General features: G+C 36.7%; 1 protein-coding gene across 2 annotated transcripts in view; it reads right to left on the reverse strand.

Annotated features, from left to right (window-relative positions):
- Positions 1 to 19,970, reverse strand: part of CNTN5 (contactin 5) — a 1,437,272-nt gene that overhangs the window by 547,293 nt on the left and 870,009 nt on the right. For both annotated transcript variants that reach the window (XM_023740130.1, XM_004385875.1), the window contains one exon: positions 5,062 to 5,283. In XM_023740130.1, the coding sequence (XP_023595898.1) occupies positions 5,062 to 5,283 (222 nt within the window). The remainder of the gene's footprint in view (positions 1 to 5,061; positions 5,284 to 19,970) is intronic.

The raw sequence follows: 19,970 nt of genomic DNA on the forward strand, positions 1-19,970 counted from the left end.
CCTTGTGTCTTTGGTGTTCTTCATTCTCCTTTACTCCAGGTGATTGGGACCAATTGATGCATCTTAGATGGCCGCTTGCAAGGTTTTAAGACCCCAGATGCCACTCACCAAAGTAGGATGCAGAACATTTTATTAATAAGCTCTGTTATGACAGTTGATCTAGATGTCCCCTGAAAGCATGGTCCCCAGGCCCCTGCCCCTACTACTCTGTCCCTTAAAGTGTTTTACTGTATTCAGGAAACTTCTTAGCTTTGGTTTAGTCCAGTTGTGCTGACTTCCCCTATAGTGTGTGCTATCCTTCCCTTCACCTAAGATAATTCTTATCTACTATCTAGTTAGTAAATAACCCTCACAGTCCCTCCCCACCCTCATAACCATCAAAGAATGTTTTCTTCTGCGTTTAAACCTTTACTTGAGTTCTTATAATAGTGGTCTTATACAATAATTGTCCTTCTGTGACTGACTAAATTCACTTAGCATGATGACCTCCAGCTTCCTCCATGTTATGTTTCATGGTTTCATCGTTGTTCTTTATTGTTGTGTAGTATTCCATTGTGTGGATATATCATAATTTGTTTATCCATTCATCCGTTGATGGGCACCTAGGTTGTTTCCATCTTTTTGCTATCATGAATAGTGCTGCAATGAAACAGGGGTGTGAATATATCTATTTGTGTGATGGCTCTTATTTCTCTAGGATATATTCCAAGGAGCAGGATAGCTGGATCATATTGTACTTCTATTTCCAGCTTTATAAGGAAGCGTCAAATCGATTTCCAAAGTGGTTGTACCATTCTACATTCCCAACAACAGTGTATAAGTGTTCCAGTCTCTCCACAACATCTCCAGCATTTATTCTTTTGTGTTTTTTGGATTAATGCTAGCCTTGTTGAGGTAAGATGATATTTCATTGTAGTTTTGATCTGCATTTCTCTAATGGCTAACGATCGTGAGCATTTCTTCATGTGTCTGTTAGCTGCCTGAATATATTCTTTGGCGAAGTGCCTGTTCATATCCTTTGCCCATTTTTTAAATAGGTTATTTGTCTTTTTGTTGTTGAGGTTTTGCAGTATCTTGTAGATTTTAGAGATTAGACACTGATTGGATTTGTCGTAGCCAAAAATTTTTTCCCGTCTGCAGGTTGTCTTTTTACTCTTTTGGTGAAGTCTTTTGATGAGCATAAGTGTTTGATTTTTAGAAGCTCCCAGTTATCTATTCTCTCTTCTGGTGCTTGTGCATGTTTCCGTTGTATTTTTTTTTTAAAGAAATAAAATATCACAAACAAAATTGAAGTCATCTATCTTCCCTATTGTTTTGTGTATTTCTATAATGATCTCAAATTCTATAAGGTATAAGTTACTATTATGCTTTCTAAATACATATGTATAAACACTCATAATAAGAAGTTAGAAATAGAAATATCTATAACTTTGTGAGACTTTCTAAAATTAACTGTAAGTCATTAGTAACTTGTAGATCATAATAAAGTTATTTAGAAAATTTCTGAACTTAGACACAGAAACATAGAAGCATGTAAAAAGTAGGTAAAGAATGTTACAATCTTTAAGTTCATTTTGACCTGACATACTGTATTAAAAAAGACGTGGCATAGTTAATCATTGTGAACTAGCATTTAAACATAAATCTAAACAAACTTCTTAATTTCTAACTTTGAAGAGATGAGTCATTTGGCTACTCTCTAACCCTGTAGAAAAGACATAACATATCATACTGGCTCTTGTTTTGTGGAGTCAAGGTAACAAATTCACATATAAATCATAAGTTTCTCCTCACTCATTGAGAGGAGGCAGAGATGGAGCTGAGATTCTATTCACTGCCACTGACCTTGGACTCTGTTTGTTAGGGACCTCCTCAGAGTTCCAGCTGTGATTAAGCCTTCCTCTGGAGACCTCTCCTTAAAGGTAAAGGCTTGAAGTCTAAAGATTTGGACTCTAACCATTGAACTAACATTGTAATTTTAATTGTTAATTTTGATTCTCCAAGTCTAAATGAATGCTGTGAGGTCTTATTTGCATGCCTTGCCATGACTACCTTGCAATAACTTAAACGAATTTATGCATGACAAACCTGAGTATCTCTCTATTAATTTCTAAGATAAAATCCTACACAACACCTATGGAGTCCTTGGGTGGTGCGAATGGTTAATGTGCACAGCTGCTAACCAAAATGTTGGCAATTCTACTCCACTGAGAGTAGAATCCAAAGCAAGGCCTGGTGATCTACTTTAAAAAAAAAACAGCCATTGAAAACCCTATGGAGCATACTTCCACCCTGACACAAGTTGTTCTGCAAACTGGGATATTATGTTTCTCAGAAAACTCTGAGCTCTATCTGGGGTACTTCTTGGCCTAATTCTGAGCAGAAGTGGGATGACTTTCTATTCAAGCTCGGTTAATTTTCTCATTTTTCACATGTCAATCCAGCTTTACTCTCTATTAAAGCTAAGGGGAATTACTTGACAAGAGCCATATGTGACTCGCGTCAGAAGAAACTCAAAGTCATATCCAGCCAATATCTATCAAATGCTCAAATGAGAAAGCAATAGTTACAGAAGATTGCTTGGAAAACATATAGAATGTTCATTATTCCTGATACTTTAATCTGTATTAAACTAGATCAATAAAGTGCCTGAAATTATATCATATTGGTTCCTAGTCTAGATCCTTTCTGTTCAAAGTATGTATGGTCCACAGACAGGAAGCATTGAATTGGTATCACCTGGGAGTTTTTTTAAATAAACGCAGCCTATAATCCAGATCTATTGAAAGGGGATGTATATTTTAACAGGAGTTCCAAGTGATTTGAATGTATATTGAAGATTGAGAAGCAATGTTAATGTTTAGATTTCATCTGCCTTTACTGAAGCAGATGAAACTCATTATTATGTATATACTAAGAATAATGTTCAGGTTACTGCTCATTGCATCAAAGACATATTCTTAATGAGGAAAACCAAAAAAAAAACAAACTCATTGCTGTCGATTCCAACTCATAGCGACCCTATAGGACAGAGTAGAACTGTCTCATAGAGTTTCCAAGCAGCAGCTGGTGGATTCGAACTGCCAACCTTTTAATCAGCAGCCTTAGCTCTTAACCACAACACCCCCAGGGAGCCGCCAGAAAAAACTGGCTGACCTTAGTGTTGGAAATAACTGTACTTCTACTGAATAACTATTTCATTTCAATCTTGGAAACACCGGGAAATATATAATTGGCTAGATTTTTTTTTCCTATCCCTTGACTGCTAATTACCTAAAATGGGACCAGCCGTCAGCTAGTACATAGGCATTTACAGTGGACACTTTGAATTAGTCTCACACCTGGCTCCTTTTTAAGTCCCAATGTTTATTGTTTTCAACATTTTCATGTATTTTAATTCATATTTTCTAGCTGTATTTTAGTTATCGTTTGAGTTATTTTAACTTCTATTTTGAACAAGAGAACTAAGGAGTAGAACACTAGCTGGTATCAAATTATACCAAATATTATAGGGTCCCTGTGAGTCAGAATCGACTCCACTGCAACGCGTTTGGGTTTTTTTTTTTTTTTGGTATTGTAGTAGCGCATTGTTCCGATTGTGCAATACCTTCTACCTTGGTGTCATTCCATAAAATAATGATGCTTAAAGAACATTTCTTCCTGATTGAGTCTGACATTAGAGTTAATATAATGGAAAGTTTGAAAGTTACCTTATACTAAGTATAAATATTTTGAAAAATAAAACACATTTACAGGATGCTAACACTATGCTTAAATAAAATTTCAAGGCCAACATTATGAGATGATGCTCTACATGGCTGCAATTTGTATAATCATGAGGAATGAGTTTGCCTCTTCTTTGCATTATAGCCTAATTTGGCATTTCTAAAATTGCTCCAAGTAGTTTAAATCAAAAAAAAAAACAAAAAAAAAAAAACCAAACTTGTTGCAGCTGAGTTGATTCTGACTCTTAGCAACCCTACAGAATAGAGTAGAACTGCCCCATAAGGTTTCCAAGGAGCAGCTGGTGGATTTGAACTGTCAACACTTTGGTTAGCAGCCTGAGCTCTTAACCACTGTGCCTCCAGGGCTTCCCAAGTAGTTTAGGTCTTGTGAAATGTTATTTTAAATGTTCAGTCCTTCATCGGCCAGAATTGCAATGTATCCCAAAGAGTGTTGTTGTTGTTAGTTGCCATCAGGTCGATTCCAACTGAAGGTGACCTCATGTGTGCAGAGCAGAACTGCTCCACAGGGTTTTCAAGGCTGTGATCTTTCTAAAGCAGATCACCAGGACTGTCTTTCGAGGCATTTCTGAGTAGGTTCAATCTGCCAATTTTTCGACTAGCAGTGAAGTGCTTAACTATTTGCACCACATAGGAATCCTGAAGCCCAAGATTACTGGGCATCAAATCAGTAGATAATGTGAATGAAAACTAGATCTACTACTTATTAGCAAGGTGTCCTTGAGCAAGGTACTTATTTGCCCGAGTTTCCATTTCTGTAAAAGGCAGTAACAATATCTACCTCATATATGTTGAGAAAATTAAAGGAAATAAGCTATTTAAAAGGGCCTAATACAGGCCCTGGTAATAAGCACTAGTGATTCTCACTATTAAATAACTTTGTATTATTTCTTTGGTATATTTAAAAATGACAGAGAGAACATCTAGAAAATGTTCTCTATCAAATCAAAATTTTTTATAGTTGCACAGTAGTCCTTAATTTAACTGATTTCTTAGTGTTGGTATTCAGATTGTTTCTTATTTTCCACTCATAAATAATGCTAACTGTACACATATATTTTTGTGTGCATTGCTTATTATTTCCTTATTCAGAATTCATTTCTGGAAATAAAACCAGTGGATTGAAAGATATGACTATTTTAAGGCTCTTGATATTCTTTATCAAATTGCCCCCCAGAAAATTTTACATTTTTTACTCACAGTATATGTGAGTTCATTTAATCTTAATCCTAAACCAGGATTGGTATAAGGTATAGTTAAATAATAGTGAAATGCATAAAGAATCCTGAAAGATGTCTCAAGCAGATGACAAACTTACCATCCTGTTTGAAGGCTTCTGAGGAATGATAAAGATTGATGGGGGAATAATAATGCTGAGCTGCCCCTCGCCAACTGGGTGAAGAAACACTCATTGTTCCTAATGAAGGACTACTGTATCGTGGTCTGTTCTTTGAACCAAACAAGGCTGCAGATGAACTTTTCTTAATTCTTAGCAAAGTGGCATATGAAGTAGGGAGACTAGGAAGAGCTTCAGAATATTCTGTAAAAGAAAAAAAAAGTGTATTCTGAGAAGATTTTTTTTTTTTTTTTTTAATTTCTCCTGTTGTTTCTTCTAAAAACACTGCTGCAAACTTCTCTGGCGCTGCAACCAAATGCAAACTGCATTGAAAGTGGAAAAATTAAAATGTTATTTTTATTTTTAAAAATGCTTTATGCAAATTCTATTGGTTATAATGTTGTGTTTCTGTAGGAAAGAAAGAAGAAAGGAAAGGAGGGAAGGGTGGAGGGAGAGCGGGAGGAAGGGGAAGGAAGAAAGGAAGGGAGGGAGGAAGGAAGAAAGAGAAAGGCAGAGAAGGGGGCGGGTGGAGAGAGAGAGAGATCCAAAAGCTCAATATCTTTTACTTTCTTTATCAGGAATATTTGAGAATTAACTTTTTTGAATTTACCTTAATATTAAAATATTCATTCACATACCTTAGATGAGTCCATTCTTTATTATTAAAAATAGAAAAAAATTTAAAAACCTGACATTTTCACTTATATTCTATAAATATAGATTGGATCTTCATCATGTAGTAGAAGAAGCGTTTAATGCAGCATATATATTTTGACTAGCCTGTAAGCTAATACCTCATGTTTTTGAAAAGCAGTCAGATTTATTATCACCAAAAAACCTAAACCCATTGCCATTGAGTCAATTCCAAATCATAGCATGGAATCTGAAAAATATGGAAGACATTTGTTTTGTCAATTTTGTTATTACATAATTTATATGACTTGGTAGTATCATGAAATTCTTTGTTTTATCGATTATTGAGAAGTGTCTTTCCCATATTTTACTTTAATTCCTAAGGTTTGGGGCTGGAAAAAGTGTATATAGTCCCTCAAGTGGATTGAACTAACCCTGCTTTATGTCCACTGGGGAGAATTAGTTTAGTATGCAGATAAAATAAAATATAAAGACTATAATACATTCTAAGCAACTAGGAATTGGACTATTTTTCTGTCTAACATCAACTGATCTCGCCCATTGGCTGAATTTGGAAATATTTTAAAGAATCAGACATATTTTATTCTGGGCATCTGATATGATGGAATTCAGACTTAATGATTGCTAACTCAATTTTATATAAAAAAATTATCTTTGGCAGTAAGCTTTCTCATAATTACTCCTACTTAGAGTCATTATACTGCCTCAAGGAGATACTTTGGAATGCAAGAAGCTTTTTTTTTTTTTTTGTCACTTTGGGTGTTAAGCATCAAATTAGGTTTAACATTTTCTGTTCTGTGAAATAGTAAATACGATTTCTCTGAAACTCAAAAAAGTATATTTTCAGATGTTTTCCTCATATAATTAATGTGATATGTGTAATCCAAGCCCATCAGGACTTTTTAAGAGATTCATGTACTTCAATCTTTGCTGCTGAACCACAAGTCTGGTGAAGGTGGATCAATTTTAACTGAAAATAGCTAACCTCTCCTAAGCAACCCGTGTGAGAACAGATTATGGGTAGACATAAAATCTCTTTTAAAACCATGAATTAAATGCAAGTTTGGCACCCTGAGGTGTGAAGTAATAAAAAGAGAATGAGTTTTCCTTTAAGGTAGTTTGTACCTGTAGTCTCTGAACCTATTCATTTCACAGAGCAGTCTGTTGCTTTGTATTTTAACTGCCTGCCATATTGTTGTGTTATTAGGTACCATCTAGTCAGTTCCGACTCATAGCAACCCTATGTACAACAGAACAAAACACTGCATGGTCCTGCACCATCCTCATAATAGTTGACACAGCCACTGTGTCAGTCCATCTCGTTGAGGGTTTTCATCTTTTTCACTGACCCTCTATTGTACTAAGCATCCTTTTCCTTTTCCAGGGACTCCTTTTCCAGGGACTCGTCCCTCCTGATACCATGTCCGAAGTACGTGAGACGAGGTCTCACCATCCTTGCTTCTAAGGAGCATTCTGGCTGTACTTCTTCCAAGGCAGATTTGTTTGTTCTTCTGGCAGTCCATGGTATATTCAATATTCTTCACCAACACCATAATTTTAAGGCATCAATTCTTCTGTGGTCTTCCTTATTCATTGTCCAGCTTTCACATGCATATGAGGTGATTGAAAATACCATGGCTTGGGTCAGGCGCACCTGAGTACTCATAGTGATTTCTTTGCTTTTTAACACTTTAAAGGGGTTTTTTGCTACCTTACTTATTTTTCAAAAAATCCTGTGCTAGCATTAAACATTAAAATGAAATATGGAAACATGATTTGTAATTCTTAAAGCCAGATAAGGATAGTCAGTGGAAACTAGAAGGGTCATAATGAGGCTCCAAAAAGCTAGATTCATCATCATGGTTGCAAATCTTATACATATTCTAACAAAATACACACTGCCCAACTGGTACAGAAGTTGGCTTCTGCTATTCCATGTAAATAGAGATCAGCCAAATGCTAATTTGGCTGTGAGCTCCACACCAGGACTTCATTTGCTATGTAATCAGTTGCATCTGCTGTTGTGAAGATTCCCTTTCCATCAATTAAATCAAACCAAAAGCTATTACTAGAAAGCTGGCAATCTATTCATCCATTCATTTATTCAGTAAGCATGTACTGAGAACTTACTAGTTGCCAAATGCTAAGGATACAAAAGTGAATAAAATACTGTCTCAGCTTTTGAGGAGCTTTTGATCTAGCAGAGAAGAAAGGCATGCCTGCATGCAATTTTAATCCTATGTGATTTAGAAGTAATCTCCAGGAGCTATGGGCTTCCATAGGTGGAGAATCCCCTAATTGAGTCTCGGGTCACCAGAAAAATTCTTTCCAGAAGAAATGATTATTTCTTTTTTGTTGTTGACTTTTTTTTAAATTGTGGTAAGTGTATATATGTAACAAAATATTTGCCATTTCAATACTTTTTACATATTCAATTCAGTGACATTAACTACATTCATCATGTTGTGCAACCATCACCACTTCCATTTCTAAATTTTTCCATCACTCTTAGCAGAAGTTCAGTGCCTCTGAGGAATGGCTCCCACCTTCCCCCTCCCTAACACTCCTAACATCCCTCTTAACCACTAATAAACTTTGGTCTCTATAAATGGGGTAGTCACTGTTTAGAAAGCAGTGACTTTCTGTTTATGGTGATGGAAAATTTGGCAACGATTATTGGTAGTTGCACAACATGATTAATGTAACTGATATCACTAAATTGTGCATGTGAGGCAGAAAAGAAAACTTCGGTGTCCATACATTTGCCTATTCTACAACAGTCAAGAAATCAAATGACGTTTTGCATTAGGCAAATCTGATATAAAAGAACTCTTTGAAGTGTTAAAAACCAAGGTGTCACTTTGATAACTAACGTGCACCTGACCTAAGCCATAATCTTTTCAATAGCCTCATATAAATGTGAAAACTTGACAATGAAAAAGGAAGATCAAAGAAGAATTGATACATTCTGAGGCATTGACAAAGAATATTTAATATACCATGAACTGCCAGAAGAATGAACAAACCAGTCTTGAAGGAAGTACTGACAGAATGCTCTTTAGAAGCGAGGATGGTGAGACTTTTTCTTGCTTACTTTGGACACATTGTTTAGGAAAGAACAATTGCTAGAAAAGGACATCATGTTTGGTAAAGTAGAGGTCAGTGAAAAAGATGGAAACATCAATGAGATGGATTGACACAGAAACTGCAATAATGGGCTCAAACATACCAATAGTTTTGAGGATGGCAGGAGACCAGGCAACATTTCACTCTGTTATACATAAGGTTGCCATGAGTTGGAGCTGACTTGATGGTAACTAACAAGAACAGAGAGTCTGGAATATTTCCATTACATTTGACTTATAGACCCCAGCCTTAAACTGTGGCCTCCCTCAGTTATGGTCTGAGTGCAACTAACTATCAATTCAGTGAGGTCTCTCCCTCTCTCAGACATATTTTTAAGGCTCGTAACTGATGGCTTCTTAGCTGCCCAGCCCCTTTCTCTGATATCTCTAGCTTCACCACTCCTCAAACCTTAGTTTTGAAGAACCTCAGCTCTGGAAAATAGATACATTAGTAAAAATATATGGGAAAGTGATGTTTTCATTTATACAACTTTGTTTAACTCCCAACTTTGGGAGACTGAATCGATTTAACAAATACAGGGCTCTGTTGAGGCTGAAAAATAACTATGTCCCCTTCCTTATCTTAAACTATTTGCGTTTCTGTCAATTCCATCTCTTTCTCTCTAGGATCTCTAGGCTCTCAACCCCTTCAAGACTTACAATCCACTGATCCTACTACCTTCCACTGTCCTGGAACCCACCACTATTTTCCTCAATTCTCTCCTCACACACATTAGAGTCCATCATCCATTACTTTACTCATTCTCTTCAATTCACTTTCAGCCACACTGCCCCCTCCCTCTATTGTTTTCATAGGCTAAAACATCTATCTAGTTTAAATCCAACTATCAACTTACTCTGCTCCTGGATGACCCTGGAGATAAATATAAAATTATGTTTAAAGGTCTCATTTCATGATAATTAATCTCCAGTGGGACTCTAGAGCTTCTTGGCTATACTACCACATTTCCCTCCTACCCTCCTGGATAAATATTTTACATTTTATTCTGTCTCCTCAAGTCCCATAGCTAATCCACCTTCCTGATGGTGACACTTCCTCTTTCATTGAGAAAATAGAAGCAATTAGAAGAGTTTTCCACATGCTCCCTCCACCTGCATCTACATCCAAACACTCTGCTTTCCTTTCATTATACTATGAATTGCTTATTAAAAGTCACCTATTGAAAATCAGCCCCTCTACTTGTGCATATTGAACCCCATTCCATCCCATCTTGAGTTGTTAAGGATATCCATCCAGCAAATTCCTTCTTTCTTTAAACATCAATTTTTATCTCTTTGTTAGATCAATCCCTTAACTATAAAAGCATTTCTTTAACCTTAAAAACAAAGAAACAAACAAAAACTATGCTCACTTTGCCATTCCTTTCATCTAATTATCTTTATAGCAAAAACTCTTTAAAAAGAACAATCTGTGGTCACTTTATTCAATTCTTCTCATTTTCTGTTAAACCTATCTCAGGTAATCTTGTTTATATCACTCCACTATAACACCTCTTTTAAAAGTGAAAAATGACCAAACACACACCCACTGCCGTCGAGTCAATTCCAACTCACAGCGACCCTATGGGACACAGTAGAACTGCCCCATAGGGTTTCCAAGGCTGTAAATCTTTACAGAAGGAGACCGCCACATCTTTCTCCCACAGAGCAGCTGGTGGGTTCGAATCACTGATCTTTTGGTTAGTAGCCAAGTGCTTTAACCACTGCACCACCAGGGCTCCTTCAAAAATGACCAGGTCATTGCTAAATCTAATTATCAATTTTCACCATACTAGACATATTAACAGCGCTCAACTCACTTAACCATTCTTTTCTCCTTGAAATATTTTCTTAACATAGTTCCAGGACACTACATGGTTTTATTTCTACATCACTGGCCATTCCTTGGAGCCCTGGTGGCAGAGTAGTTAAAAGCTATGGCTACCTACCAAAAGGATGACAGTTTGAATCCACCAGCTGCTCCTATGATCTACTAGGCCGGAGATGACAAACTGAAGAGGAATGGTGTCACATTCATTGTCAAAAAGAGCATTTCAAGATCTATCCTGAAGTACAATGCTGTCAGTGATAGGATAATATCCATACACTTACAAGGAAGACCAGTTAATATGACTATTATTTGAATTTACACACCAACCACTAATGCTAAAGATGAAGAAATTGACGATTTTTTACCTCCTTCTGCATTCTGAAACTGATCCAACATGCAATCAAGAGGCATTGTTAATTATTGGTGACTGGAATGCGAAAGTTGGAAACAAAGAAGGATAGGTAGTTGAAAAATATGGCCTTGGTAATAGAAATGATGCCAGAGATAGCATGGCAGAATTTTCCCAGACCAATGACTAATTATTGCAAATACCTTTTTTCAACAATATGAACGGCGATTATACACGTGGACTTGCCAAATGGAATACACAGGACTACAGGAATACATAAATTGAGCACATCTGTGGAAAGAGATAATGGAGAAGGTCAGTCTCATTAGAACAAGGTCAGGAACAGCTGTGGAACAGACCATCAATTGCTTGTATACAAGTTCAAGTTGAAGCTGAAGAAAATTCAAAGAAGTCCATGAGAGCCAAAGTATGACCATGAGTATATCACAAGTGAGTTTAAAGACCATCTCAAGAATAGATTTGAATCATTGAGCAGCAATGACTGAAGACCAGACAAGTTGTGGAATGACACCAAGGACATACATGAAGAAAGCCAAAGGTCATTATAAAGGTAAGAAAGAAAGAAAAGACCAAAATGGAATGTGCAAAGACCTGGAGTTAGAACACCAAAAGGGAAGAACACGCTCAGCATTTCTCAAGCTGAAAGAATTGAAGAAAAAATTCAAGCCCCGAGTTGCAATACTGAAGGATTCTATGGGCAAAATATTGGAGCATCAAAATAAAATGGAAGGAATATAGAGTCACTGTACCAAAAAGAATTGTTCGACATTCAACCATTTCAGCAGGTAGCATATGATCGAGAACTGATAGTAATGAAGGAAGAAATCTGAGCCACAATGAAGGCACTGGCGAAAAACAAGGCTCAGGAATTGATAGAATACCCACTGAGATGTTTCAACAAATGGATTCAATGCTCACTTATCTGTGCCAAGACATTTGGATGACAGCTACCTAACCAACTTACTTGAAGGGATCCATATTTGTGCTCTTTCCAAAGAAAGGTGATCCAACAAAACGTGGAAATTATCTAACAATATCATTAATATCACACACAAGTAAAATTTTGCTGAAGATCATTAAAAAATGGTTGCAGTAGTACATGGACAGGGAACTGCCAAAAATACAAACTGGGTTCAGGAGAGGACATGGAATGAAGGATATCATTACTGACTTCAGTCGAATCTTGGCTAAAAGCAGGGAATACCTGAAAGACGTTTACCTGTGTTTTATTGACCATGCAAAGGCATTTGACTGTTTGGATCATAACAAATTATGGATAACACTGTGAAGAATGGGAATTCCAGAACACTTAAATGTGTCCATGAGGAACCTGTACACAGACCAAGAGGCAGTCGTTCGAACAGAACAAGAGGACACTGGATCAGGAAAGGTATGTGTCAGGCTTGTATCCTTTCACCATCCTACTCCATCTATATGCTGAACAAATAATCTGAGAAGCCTGACTATATGAAGAAGAATGCAGTATCAGGGTTGGAAGAAGACTCATTAACAACCTGTGATATGCAGATGACACAATCCTGCTTGTCTGAAATCAAAGAGGACTTGAAGCACTTACTGATGGATTACATCTCAACATAAAGAAAACAAAAATCCTCACAACTGGACCGATAAGCAACATCATGATAAACATAGAAAATATTGATGCTGTCAAGGATTTCATTTTACTTGGATCCACAATCAACACCCATGGAAGCAGTAGTCAAGAAGTCACATGACCGATTGCATTGGGCAAATCTGCTGCAAAAGACCTCTTTAAAGTGTTAAAAAACAAAAATGTCACTTTAAGGACTAAGGTATGTCTGACTTAAGACACAGTCTTTTCAAACACCTCATACGCATGTGAAAGCTGGACAATGAATAAGGAAGACCAAAAAAGAATTGATGCCCTTGAATTATGGTTTTGGTGAAGAATACTAAATACACTATGGACTGCCAGAAGAATGAACAAATCTGTCTTGGAAGAAGTACAGACAGAATGCTCCTGAGAAGTGAGGATGGCAAGACTTCATCTCATGTACTTTGAACTTGTTATCAGGAGGGACAAGTCCCCGGAGAAGGACATCATGCTTGGTAAAGTAGAGGGTCACTGAAAAGAGGAAGTCCCTTAACGAGATGGGCTGACACACTGGCTGCAACAGTTGGCTCAAACATAGCAATGCCTGTGAGGATAGCGCAGGACTGGGCAGTGTTTTCTTCTGTTCTAATAGGGTTACTGTCTTAGGCTGGGTTCTCTAGAGAAGCAAAACCAGTAAAGTGTACAAATATAAATAGAGAGAGATTCATATCAAGGAAATGGCTCACACGGTTGCAGAGGCTGGAATGTCCCAAGTCCATGGGTCAGGATAGAGGCTTTTCCTCAGTCACGTAGCCGCAGGAGCTGGCGAACCCAAGATCAGCAGGTCAAAGAGCAGGGCTCTTGCTCATAGGTTGCAAAGATCAATGAATCCCAAGATCAGCAGGCAAGATCTCAGGTAAGCTGCTAGCTCAAGTCCCAAGAACCAGAGGTCAGAAGAACAGAAGCCAGCTTCAGGATCCAGCATGAGCAAAAAGCCCTCAAGCCTTGCCAGAATGTCTGCTTACATTCAATGCAGGCCACATGCCCATGGAAACTCCCTTTCAAATGACTGGCTACTCACAGCAGATCCTATCACGGGGGTGATCACCTACCAAATCTCAACAGGGAAGTGATCTCAACATTATATGACTGCCAAAACACTGAGAATCATGGCCCAGCCAAGCTGACACACAATCTTAACCATCACAGTTACTATGCATTGGAACCAACTTGACAGCACCTAACAACATAGTGTATCAACTCCTACATTTGTGTCTCTAGGTCAGGCTTATACAATCAATGCCTACTTGACATTTCCACTTGAATGACTAATAGGCATCTCTTACTTACAAGTTCCAAACTCAGTCCAATCTTAGTCATCACCATATTAGTAAATGGAAACTATATCTTCCTTGTTTACTTAGGACAAAAGCCTGGGAGTCATACTTTGCTTTTCTCTCACATGCCTAATTTTATCCATCAGAAAATTCTGTTGGCTGTACCTTAAAAATGCACCCAGAACTTGGAAGCTTCTCATCCCCATACTACTCTAGTCAAACGTTCTATTATCTTTTGTGTGTGTTATTGCCATAACCTCTGCTCTCATCATTTCACCACTCTATTTCAATAAGATAGTAATACTGTTTCTTTTAAAACATAGCTCATGTCATGTTACGTCTCTGCTCAAAACCATATATTTGTTTGTCATCTCATTGCGAGCAAAATTCAACTTCCTAATAACTGCCTAGAAGGCTCTACATGGCCACTTTAATGTGATAATAGAAAGGTGGGAGAATTATCATTATTTTCTTTTATTCTATAATTCAACAAGCATTTAATGAATGCCCTCCATGTAGCAGGCACTCAGGTAAAAGATCAAAAGGTTCAGGCTCTTCTCTCAAGGAGCTCACAGTCTAGTAAGGAAGTTCAATATAAGATAATCAGTGTAGTAAGAGTGTATGTACAGATGGAGTGAGAGGCATGGAGAAGAAGTGATGGATTCCAGTGGTTAAATGGTAGTTGAGGGTAGGGACACAAAATGTTTCACCAAGAAAAAGGTATGAGCTGCATCTTTAAGAAGAAGAACAAGTTTAGTGGGCACACATAGAGTGGGGAAAGGCATTTTAGGGATACAAAATAATATATGTGGGTGTTGCTACAGAGGTATGGTAAGCTCTGTCATGTATTATTTTATTAATAACCTATTTATTGGGAGGCTACTACATACAGGGTAATCATATTTTCTAGTTTGCCTAAGACAGTGACAGTGCATTCATTTGGATAATATACTATAAAGTTACTTTAATTCTGTTCCTGGTACTGCTTCTTGGTCCCAGGGAGAGAACAGTGAGTAAAACACGCATCATACTAGCTTTAATGGAACTTATTTACTAGTGGAAGTCAGACAATTAAAAAAAAGTTTAAGGTAATGTCTGATAGAATTAAAGACTATGATAAAAATAAAATAGTATGATATTATCCAAAATGACTGGAGGGGAGGGTTACTTTATGTGGGGATGATCATTAAGGGGTTGTTAGAGATGAATGATTAACAGAATATCATGATGAAATGTTCTAACAGGCTGAGAGATGCTACACTGGGAATAAATTTGGTGTGGCCATGGAATAGAAAGCCAGCCAGTGTGAGTAAAGCATTGTGAAGCTGGGAGACACTGGAAGGCAGTCTGGACAATTAAGCAGAGATCAGATCATATAGGGTCCAGTAGCCCTTAGTAAGAATTTACGATTTTCTGTGTGATAGAAAGCCATCGTATAAAAGAGGTTTGATTCACAATTTAACAGTTCTATCAGCTATTTGTGAAAGGTGCAAGGGGGAAATAGGGAAAAATGTGAGGAGGATATTGTAGTAGTCTAGGCAAGAGAAAATAAATAAATTAGTTCAGGATTGGATGAAAATCATCATAAAAGTGAAGAAAAGGCAGAAACCAAGGATGATTCCTAGATTTTTTATTTTTTTTTATTTTTTTTATTGAGCAGCTGGTATTTTTTCCTGAGATATTGAAGACTGGGGAAGAAAGTTTGAATCCATATAGCTTGTATGTAGTACACTAGGCAAGGAAGTGGGAGAGGACAGAGAAGACTGTAGGTACACATAGTGTGGAAAAGGTATCATTGCACATTTACTTCTTGACACAATCTATGATTTCCTTAAACCTCGGCTCCCTCTTAGATGACTTTCGCCTTTACTCTGGTCTCTGTTACTTGGATTCAGCTCTAAGTCTCTGATATTTCAATATTTTCCTCCGCTCTAACTCCTAGTTCTAGTAAACAATTCTTTACCTACGCTCCTTTCGTGGTTCTGCCTCTCAGCTCCTGAAAAGATCCTGGCCTCTATAGCTGAAAGGCATCTTCTGGGATAAATTATTTGGTAGATTTTATTTGGAATTCAAAATCTGTTGTGTCATCACTCCAAAGCCTGTCACTTTAAGAAATATAAGGGTAGCTTGGCCCTAAATTCTAGGCACGGGCCTTCAAAGAGGCTCAGTGAAATAGAAGTGCTGAGCAATACTCTGATAAATTGAATTTTCTTACTAGATTTCCTCTACACAAAACTCTTTGCTTCTTTTCAGTAACCTTAAAATCATCTTCTCCCCAAAGCTCCCCTTCCTCTTTCAGCATGCATTCAAATTTTCAATAAATCTTTATTGAGTTCCTACTATGTGTTAGGAACTGGGAAGATAGCTATGAATAAAACAAACATGGTTGCTGCCTTCATGGAATTTACAACCCAGCAGTATTGGTAGAGGATTGCCAATTTGTAGAATACTAGCAGAGAAACATTAAAAAAATAAAATTATTCTAAAAATACATAAAACTAAAACCTATCATAGAATAGTATAAAGAAAAATGGGGGGAGGGGAAGCAGGCTGCCTGGAGGGAAAACTTGTCTGTGTCTGATATTTTTACAGTACTATCATCACAGCTCGGTTCTGGTATGCTCTCTCTGCTGTACACGTCTTCCATCTATGCGTTCATTTTATTGATTTTGCTTTTTTGGCGACAGCAGCTCTGCCAGTAAACCTGTTTGCAACATAGGCTCTAGAGTTAGATGACCTGGATTAAATCAGCATTCTACTTCATAGTAGATCTGTGGTATTGGGCAAGATATGAGTACCTTTGTGCCTCAGTTTCCTTGTCTTTAATATGAAGATAACAATAGTACCTGCCTCATGTTTGTTGTTGTTAGGTGCCCTGAGTCAGTTCTGACTCAAAGCAATTCCAAGTAGAACAGAACAAAAATGTTATCTGGTCCTGCACCATCCTCACAACCGTTGCTATGCTTGAGCCTCACAGGGTTGTTGTAAGGATCACATAAATTAATATATGTAAAGCACTCAGTCCTGTGCTTGGCACGTAGTAAAAACTCAATACATGTTGCCTATATTATTATTTACTATCACTTGTACCACTTTCTTATTATTATTCTGTACCATTATCTGGTGGACAAAAGTGAATGCTGGGCTTAGTCCTTCAAGTTTGATTGAACACAGAATAAGAATATAAACACCAAATTTTAACGTTCATCTTACCCTGAGGAACTAAAAGTATGGAAAATGGAAGGGGAATAGTTACTTTTTTTTTCTTAACAGGCATGTATATTCCTGTGAGGACATTCTTAAGAAAAGAAAAAAATGTTGGTCACTGATGAAATCCATTGTTGTTGTTAGTTGCTGTCAAGCCGATTCCGACTCCTGGCGACCCTGTGTGTGCAGAGTAGAACTGCTCCCTAGGGTTTTTAAGGCTGTGACTTTTTGGAAGCTGATCACCGGGCCTGTTTTCCTAGGTGTCTCTGAGTGGGTTCAAACTGCCAACCATCTGCACCATGTAGGAACTCTAGAGAAAACTCAATGTAAATAATATTAATGAAATAATGCCATAGAATATGTAGAACTGAAATATTCCATGGCATTATTTTGAACATATATCAAAACAGTGTCAAAATTTCAATATGATAAAAGATATATTTTAAAATATTTAATCCATACCATATTTGAAATATTCCTGATAAAAATTAAACCTCAGAATTCTATTTCTATCCTTAAGTGTGAGGAAAAAAAAAAGGTCTACAAGGAACTTCACAGCTCTTAAAATATTGATAATAAAAAATTAGAACACCACAATTAGATTCTGTATTTGAATCCTTCCTGCTAATCGACCCCCAAAATGCTGTTAATTTTTATAGTTATTGAAGGGTAAACAACACCAAAGATTCATAAAATGACAGGTCTTCGTATAAATTCATTTATTCTCTGTAGTTCTAGTTTGATGTAAAATATTTAAGATCTTATACAAAAATAAATATAAAAAATACAGCACTAAATAATATGTGATGCTGTAAAGAATATTAATGCTTAATCACTGACTCATAAGTCAAGGGGATGAGAAGTGGCACCATGTATTGATGACACAATGTACAGATAAAGCAGAAGTCATGCAATAGCCAGCCCACAGTGTGACTCAATTTGGCATCAAAGTCAGCATAAAGAAATTTTTATATCTGACCTTTTGCAGGGTAATTGCTAAGGCTGTCCTCTCTTTGATGAGAATTAATGTTAACTGTGCAAATTTAGTCTGCTACTGTTTTATGAAGCTTGCAAGGATGGATGTAACACCTCAGCGAAGCTGGCCGTGTGCAGCATATTTAGAAATAGTTAATAATTTATAAATAATGTGCATCATTTCAACTTGGTTGTCTGCCTCTATGGCAGAGGAGAGTTTGTAATAGCCCGAGGCAGAGGTACTCTGTATCTCAACTCAGCACTTTTTTCAAGAAATGTATTATGTGTGAACTTTACAGTGTTTTAGCTGCAAAAGGGGGAAAATGTGTGCAGTGGATGAAAACAACCATTTTCAAAGCACCAAAGTCAGGCATCAAAACTGTAATACTGCCTACATGTAAGCAAAAAATTTAACAGCACTGCATTTCTAGTGTTTTTTGCATAAGATGGAAAAATAGGCATACTTACAGGTTAAAAGAGACATCATTCTAAATTACTGCTACCGCTTCTTTTTAGGTACACTGCTCATATTTGAAGTCATTAAGATTTAACATTTGGAGAATTTTATCTTCTTTTCTAAATAATAAATGCTTAGTTGTATTCATAGATAGATCATGCAAGTGTATAGGCTTTTATTGAAAAAAAATTCCTATAATTTTCTGTATTTTTTCACTACTTCAAAGTTTTTAAAAATCGGTAACATTTAGATATTTCTTAAAATTACCGAAGTATTATATATGATTGTATTAAATTGACATTTCCTTCATAATACAAATATTGTTTTCTCATCACTAAGGAAATTAATAAGGGCAGGAGCTAGTTGTGAAACAGTACCAAGTTAATTCAGCGATTAAAGAATTCCCTCTTGTTACAGATGATTAAAGGTTTCAGTGAAGTTTTAACTCTGTGATGACTGTATTAGTTTTTTACGTTTCTATTCTCTGTATGCTTAAGAAAGATCACATAGCATTTGATAATAAATCAAATAAAGCTGATATTGTGCAGCAATGAATGCTGCAATTAAAAAATAATTAACCAAAATACATTTTCTACCAATTTTAGAAACTATTCTATGGGCAAGTTTTGCTTTCATTATATGCAATGATTAAAAAAAAAAAAAGGTGTACTCCGTTATGTCCAATGTTTCCTCTGGTGCAGTATAGATCCTAGAATCTGTAAAATGAGAGTGTACCAGTCAATCATGGATTTAGGAATGAAATTCAAGATAGTCATTTGCATTAATGGAATTCGATAGGCAAGAATAATTTCATGAACTGTGTGTGCTACAAATACATACATAATGTAATACGAGATTTAACATTTATTTACGCACCAATTGATTCTACGTTACGTATTCCAAATTGAAAGGTAACTGTAGGAATTAAAAAAAAACAATGAGATGTACAATCTTTGACTTCAAAGAGCTCTTTATAAACTGAGAGAAAAAAATGGAAACTTCAGGGAAATGATTTTGTCATCATGGAATTTGAAAAAAAAGAAAAAACAAAAAACAACTCAAGATCAGAGTTGCTCACATAAAAATACAGTCCAGGGTGGATTTAGAAAAATGGTCTTCAGAGGGCTAAGTTCTTTTCAAATTCCTGGGGATGTGTGGGAATTGATTTTTACACTTCCACAGGGCTAGAAATCATGCAGCTGCATTAAGAAAATAACGATTTTTCTCAAGCCTGGTGGAATCCTCATTCCATATGAGTGCTACCTTTGGTAAATGCGAATCTCTGGAAGAAAGCTGGTGGGGACCAAGGGAGTTTTACCTTCCCACGTGGGTGGGAAGAAGCTGCAATGGCTACTGCTT

This window comes from Trichechus manatus, unplaced genomic scaffold (genome assembly GCF_000243295.1).
Source record: "Trichechus manatus latirostris isolate Lorelei unplaced genomic scaffold, TriManLat1.0 scaffold00148, whole genome shotgun sequence".
NCBI classification, from domain to species: domain Eukaryota; kingdom Metazoa; phylum Chordata; class Mammalia; order Sirenia; family Trichechidae; genus Trichechus; species Trichechus manatus.